The sequence below is a fragment of the Babylonia areolata genome, chromosome 35 (genome assembly GCF_041734735.1).
Source record: "Babylonia areolata isolate BAREFJ2019XMU chromosome 35, ASM4173473v1, whole genome shotgun sequence".
Lineage (NCBI taxonomy): Eukaryota > Metazoa > Mollusca > Gastropoda > Neogastropoda > Buccinidae > Babylonia > Babylonia areolata.
Genome location: NC_134910.1, coordinates 6377441 through 6385327, shown reverse-complemented (window position 1 = coordinate 6385327; position 7887 = coordinate 6377441). Strand labels below are relative to the sequence as shown.

At 44.2% G+C, this 7887-nt stretch overlaps 1 protein-coding gene across 3 annotated transcripts in view; it reads right to left on the bottom strand.

Moving 5' to 3' along the window:
* Nucleotides 1-2558: 2558 nt before the first annotated feature.
* LOC143277895 (calpain-5-like) overlaps nt 2559-7887 on the bottom strand; it is a 68035-nt gene continuing 62706 nt past the window's right edge. For all 3 annotated transcript variants that reach the window (XM_076582851.1, XM_076582853.1, XM_076582852.1), the window contains exons 12-13: nt 5468-5604; nt 2559-3019 (exon numbers count right to left, since the gene is read on the bottom strand). In XM_076582851.1, the coding sequence (XP_076438966.1) occupies nt 2837-3019; nt 5468-5604 (320 nt within the window). In that variant the 3' untranslated portion in view covers nt 2559-2836. The remainder of the gene's footprint in view (nt 3020-5467; nt 5605-7887) is intronic.

The window sequence follows — 7887 nt, the reverse complement described above, 5'->3', positions numbered from 1 at the left end:
ACGCCATGCCTATCAATGGTGACATGGACACAACAACACTATCACAACACCATCCACCTTTATTACGTTTTATCACAGATACGCTTCACCATAGAGTCTGGACACAACAACACATCAACCCACACCATTAACATAAAAGGTTCTGAAGACAGTGGGAGGTCGTGGATGAATGAGAGAGAGGGGAAAAAACACCATGGAATGAGCAAGCAATCGAGAGAGTGGTTGGGGTAGGGGAGGGGGGCGGGGGATAGATATGTATGTGGAAAAGATAAGAAAACATATGATGGGTACTGCTTTACGTGCATCACAACTAAACTACGAACCACAATCGAAACGTGGTCAACAGGGTGAGAACAAAATCCAACTGACAAGGTACACATGGAAAACTTGGTCACGTAGAGCACAACAAAGGAAGAAAGGTGGACACAGAACGACAGGTGTACTGGGACCTGGTCTATTTTGTACTGGGACCTGGTCTATTTTGTACTGGGACCTGGTCTATTTTGTACTGGGATCTGGTCTATTTTGCACTGAGACCTGCACTGAGACCTGGTCTATTTTGTACTGGGATCTGGTCTATTTTGTACTGGGACCTCTTCTATTTTGTACTGGGATTTGTTCTATTCTATCTGTTTATCGTGGTCCATTCCAAGACCGGAACGCTGGCCAAGACACCACGTGACCATTCCTGCGGCAACTGACAGAGACAGGGCAGATAACTCACTTCTCCTCAGCCAGGCCCCAGTTGGGTTGTTTCTCTCTGCTTTGCACTCCCAACGACCGTCAGCTGCTTTTGAAGCTGTTGTTGTTGTTTTTTTGATTGATGTATGTAATCGATATTTCCCCCAAAGAAATCCAGGAAGGTAAATCCATTTTCAATCTGAACTGAGTTCAACAAACAGGGGAGGGGTGTGGAGAGGAGGGGCCCGGGGAGAGGGAGGGTGGGTGGGGAGTAGGTGATCAGCAGGAGGGATTTGCAAAAAAAAAAAAAAAAAACAAAAAAAAACCCGTACACCGCCACCACCAGCAAGAGAATGGAAACAGTGATCACAACACAACACTGTCGGGCAAAGTCCCAGTCACAAAAACAACAACAGAAAATGACACACACCTGAAGCAAAACTGAACAGCACTCTGTCTGGTCGTGCATTTTACAAAGAAGTTAAAAGGATGACAACGGTTAGAACGTGACAGATGTATAAAAAAATAATTATTAAAAAAATTACAAAAAAAGTAATGCAATGAAGATGCAATAATTATGAATAAAAGTGGACGGATCTTTCTGTTGGTGTAAAGTATGGATTGCACGGCAGTTAAACATGAAAAACAAGGGAAAAATGACTTTAGTATTTAAAAAAAAAAAATAAATGAAAAAACAAATAAATGACCAAATAAATAAAGCCGTATCACACGGGAAGGCCAAGCTTCCGGGAAAACAAACTGATGCAGCAGCAAAGAAAGAAAACACATTCAACTGCCTGTCAAGTTCAGTACGCTCTCTCCTTTTCTGAGGTAAATACCTGTAAGTTGTACACACGGCATAAGGACCCTATAAAATATCACATTGTAGCGGATGGGGTCTTTCACGTACAAGACATACACTCCCTCCACACCCACAGCTGACTTGTGACAGCTGACGAAGCAGCAGTAGTCCCCTCCTCACAGGGTGAGACGCAAACTGGTCACATTCACATCCACAAACGTTCATGCCAAGATTGGCCACTGACGCGCATCTGCGGCAATGCAGGCGCTGCCACGTTTTCCGTTGGTTTCCAAACTGGACCACGGAAAGACACGTGAGAGACTGTGCTCCGTGTGACACACACACACACACACACACACACACACACACACAGAGGGAAGAGGTTGGAAACCGGGACTAATGGTTCAAAACATACCATTAAAAGAGAGAGAGAGAGAGACAAGAAAAGAAAAGAAAAAAATAAAAAGATAAAAAAAAGAAACAGCTGGCTTTTTGTCTGCTGATAACTATGCATCATTCGTCTGCACTGTTGTATCCTGGAGACGGAGCTTCTCTGTCCGTACCGCACAGCGTGGACAAAACATCATTGTTCAAAACGGGTCACACCTGGAGATGAGGAGGAAGCTGAAAAAGAGGGAGACAGGGAAAAGAGAGAGACAGGGAAAAGAGAGAGGCAGGGAAAGAGAGAGACAGGAAAAGAGAGAGACAGGGAAAAGAGAGAGACAGGGCAGGAAAAGAGAGAGACAGGAAAAGAGAGAGACAGGGAAAAGAGAGAGACAGGGCAGGAAAAGAGAGAGACAGGAAGAGAGAGAGAGAGAGACGGGAAAGAGAGAGATAGAGGAAAAGAGAGAGACGGGGAAAGAGAGAGAGAGAGGGAAAAGAGAGATACAGGAAAAGAGAGAGACAGGGAAAAGAGAGAGACGGGGAAAAGAGAGACGGGAAAAGAGAGATACAGGAAAAGAGAGAGACAGGAAAAGAGAGAGACAGGAAAAGAGAGATACAGGGAAAAGAGAGAGACGGGGAAAAGAGAGACAGGAAAAGAGAGAGACAGGGAAAAGAGAGAAATACAGGAAAAGAGAGAGACGGGGAAAAGAGAGAAATACAGGGAAAAGAGAGAGACAGGGAAAAGAGAGATACAGGAAAAGAGAGAGACGGGGAAAAGAGAGAAATACAGGAAAAGAGAGAGACAGGGAAAAGAGAGAAATACAGGAAAAGAGAGAGACGGTGAAGGGACATGGAGAGGTGGTGGTGGTCAGTGTTGGGGAGGGAGGTTGCGGGGGTGGGGTGAGGCGGTGGGCCGGGGTGACTGATGAAAAGGAGAGAACCGGGAACAGACAGCCCCTGTGTATCCATCTACAGGTACGTGAGGTCGGGAGAGCTGCGGACAAAGACGGTCATCTTGCCGGGCTTGACCACGTCAGCCTCCTTCTTCCGGCCGTACAGGTTCAGTACTTTCCGTTCTCCGTCCTCCGACCCCAGCACCTCGCAGCGTGCCTCCGCCACGTAGTCGTCTATCACTCGGTTGTGGCTCCACACCTGGACACCCAGCACAGCTGCCACTGACACTTACCGGTGTTGGGGGAAACAAACACCTCCGGCATGAAAAAAGAAAAAAAGCCCACTCTGGTGTTTTGTACTATTAGTACTACTAACAATAACAATAAAGCTACTCTACTATAATAATAATGATGATAACAATAATAAAGCTACTCAGTATAACAATAATAAAGCTACTCAGTATAACAATAATAAAGCTACTCAGTATAACAATAATAAAACAATAATAAAGCTACTCAGTATAACAATAATAAAGCTACTCAGTATAACAATAATAAAGCTACTCAGTATAACAATAATAAAACAATAATAAAGCTACTCAGTATAATAATAATAAAACAATAATAAAGCTACTCAGTATAACAATAATAAAGCTACTCAGTATAACAATAATAAAGCTACTCAGTATAACAATAATAAAACAATAATAAAGCTACTCAGTATAATAATAATAAAACAATAATAAAGCTACTCAGTATAACAATAATAAAGCTACTCAGTATAACAATAATAAAGCTACTCAGTATAACAATAATAAAACAATAATAAAGCTACTCAGTATAACAATAATAAAGCTACTCAGTATAACAATAATAAAGCTACTCAGTATAACAATAATATAACAATAATAAAGCTACTCAATATAACAATAATAAAACAATAATAAAGCTACTCAGTATAACAATAATAAAGCTACTCAGTATAACAATAATATAACAATAATAAAGCTACTCAGTATAACAATAATATAACAATAATAAAGCTACTCAGTATAACAATAATAAAGCTACTCAGTATAACAATAATAAAGCTACTCAGTATAACAATAATAAAGCTACTCAGTATAACAATAATAAAACAATAATAAAGCTACTCAGTATAACAATAATAAAGCTACTCAGTATAACAATAATAAAGCTACTCAGTATAACAATAATATAACAATAATAAAGCTACTCAGTATAACAATAATAAAGCTACTCAGTACAACTACTATAATAATAATGATAACAATAATAACAACAATAATAACAATAATCATAAGAGCTACTACAACGACTACCACTACTAACCAACAATGATAGTTTCGTTTTCACTCTTGAGTTTCTCAAGGACTGAGACGTCACTGCGTTCGGGCAAATCCATTAACGCGATGCCAGTGGATGTGCTAGTCCAGAGGCCTGCCAGTGACCAGCAGCCTGACCTAGTCACCCCTTGTGCGGAATCATATAATCATAATTATACTTGTGTGGCTAGCAGAGAGGATTTCATCTCCAAAATGTTGACCGCACAGGACAATCAGTATCAGTATCAGTAGCTCAAGGAGGCGTCACTAAGTTCGGACAAATCCATATACGCTACACCACATCTGCCAAGCAGATGCCTGACCAGCAGCGTAACCCAACGCGCTTAGTCAGGCCTTGAGAGAAGAAAAAAAAAGTATATATATATATATATATATATATATATATATATATATATATATATATATATAAGCGTACATACATAAATAAATAAATAATAATTATGATGAAAAAAACAAAAAAAACACACACAAAAAAACCAGGCACAGGACAAGCCCTTTTGTTGCCATGGGTTGTTTTTTTTCAGCGGTGCGCCAATGCATGCTGCACGTGGGACCTCAGTTTATCGTCTCACCCGAATGACTTGGCGCTCAGTTCGATTTTCCAGTCAAACATGGGAGAGAGAGAGAGAGAGAGAGAGAGAGAGAGGGAGGAATTCGAACCCAAACCCCCACACTCTGTATTGGCAAGCGTCTTAACCATTCTGCCACCACCTTGATGAACGGTGATGAAGCGATGATGAGGAAGATAAACGATGATGATGATGATGATGATACGTAGTACTGTACTTATCCTGCACAGGATCTTGGACGGAGTCCAGTCACAATGCTTGCTCACCAGTCTCACACACACACACATCACATGATCCACAGCGGAAAACAAAGAGAACTAGAAAACAGCAAAAAGACGCACACAGAAAACCACAGACACAGTGTAGTCTATGGTGGGGTAGGCGGTGACACTGACTGGAGAGGGGGTTGGGGGGTGGGGGTGGGGGTGGGGGGGGTATGTTCATCAAGGTTACGGTGAAAAGTGATCACGTTACACTGTAGCCATGATTCAATGCTGTCAACTGATGGCATTCCTCCTTCTGGCTTGCTCCGTCTAACGTTGAACTGTCAAAAAAAAAAAAAAAAAAAAAAGAGAAAAAAGCAAGCACAGACAATAGCTGCAAGAGAACCGAGTCCCCCAGCCACATGGATGAAACACACACACACATACACACACACAGAGGCACACACAATCCAATCCCCCCCCCCACACACACACCACTCATGCCCCTCCACCACCCACCCCCACCCCCCGCCGCCCCTGCCCCCACCTGGGTCCCCTTCCCCCGTACCTCAATGGTGATGGGCACATCTGATTTCTTCCTGTAGAAGGTGGCGGAGATGTTGAAGCTGGGAGAGTTGGTCTCCTTGCACCAGGTGGACTGCACCTTCTCCCCCTCACAGCGGATCATCAGGAACGGGTCCAGTGCTGCACACAGCCACACGCTGTCAGCACTCACACACATATCATCACACACACACACACACACAGCCACACGCTGTCAACACTCACACACATATCATCACACACACACAGCCACACGCTGTCAACACTCACACACATATCATCACACACACACACAGCCACACGCTGTCAACACTCACACACATATCATCATCACACACACACAGCCACACGCTGTCAACACTCACACATATATCATCACACACACACACACACCACACGCTGTCAACACTCACACACATATCACACACACACACAGCCACACGCTGTCAACACTCACACACATATCATCACACACACACACAGCCACACGCTGTCAACACACACACATATCATCACACACACACACACCACACGCTGTCAACACTCACACACATATCATCACACACACACACACCACACGCTGTCAACACTCACACACATATCATCACACACACACACCACACGCTGTCAACACTCACACACATATCATCACACACACACACAGCCACACGCTGTCAACACTCACACACATATCATCACACACACACACACACACCACACGCTGTCAACACTCACACACATATCATCACACACACAGCCACACGCTGTCAACACTCACACACATATCATCACACACACACAGCCACACGCTGTCAACACTCACACACATATCATCACACACACAGCCACACGCTGTCAACACTCACACACATATCATCACACACACACACACACACAGCCATACGCTGTCAACACTCACACACATATCATCACAAACACAGCCACACGCTGTCAACACTCACACACAGATCATCACACACACACAGCCACACGCTGTCAACTCACACACATATCATCACACACACACACACACACGCTGTCAACACTCACACATATAATCACACACACACACACACACACACACGCTGTCACCACTCACACACATATCATCACGCACACACACACACACACTGTCAACACTCACACATATCATCACACACACACATATCATCACACACACACACACACACACACGCTGTCAACACTCACACACATATCATCACACACACACAGATCATCACACACACACACCACACGCTGTCAACACTCACACACAAACACACACACTGTCAACACTCACACATATCATCACACACACACAGAGCATCTCACACACACCACACGCTGTCAACACTCACACACATATCATCACAGACACACACACACTGTCAACACTCACACATATCATCACACACACACACACAGTGTCAACACTCACACATATTATCACACACACACACACACACACACACACACACACACACACACACACACGCTGTCAACACTCACACACAGATCATCACACACACACACCACACGCTGTCAACATTCACACACAGATCATCATCATCATCATCACACACACACACACACACACACACACACACACACACGCTGTCAACACTCACACATATCATCACACACACACACACATCATCATCATCATCACACACACACGCTGTCAACACTCACACACATATCATCAGACACACACACACACACACGCGCGCGCTGTCAACACTCACACATATCATCACACACACACATCATCATCACACACACACACACACACACACTGTCAACACTCACTCATATCATCACACACACACACACACACACACACACACACACTGTCAACACTCACACACATATCATTACACACCCACGCGCTGTCAACACTCACACACATATCATCACACACACACACACACAGACGCTGTCAACACTCACACACATATCATCACACACACACACACACACAGACGCTGTCAACACTCACACACATATCATCACACACACACACACACTGTCAACACTCACACACACACACACACACACCGTCACAGTGCTCTTTCCCCAACCGAACCCCCCCTCCCGCTCCCAGTTTATCACTGATTTTTTTTTTCTTCCTCTGTGTTCGTGAGGTGCATTCCCTGGCTCTTCCTGCCGACCTGAAGTGACTTGAACGTTGGGACCCGTACAACACGGACACACATCACGGGATCTATGGGACCCGTACAACACGGACACACATCACGGGATCTATGGGACCCATCCCACACGGACACACATCACGGGATCTATGGGACCCGTACAACACGGACACACATCACGGGATCTATGGGACCCATCCCACACGGACACACATCACGGGATCTATGGGACCCATCCCACACGGACACACATCACGGGATCTATGGGACC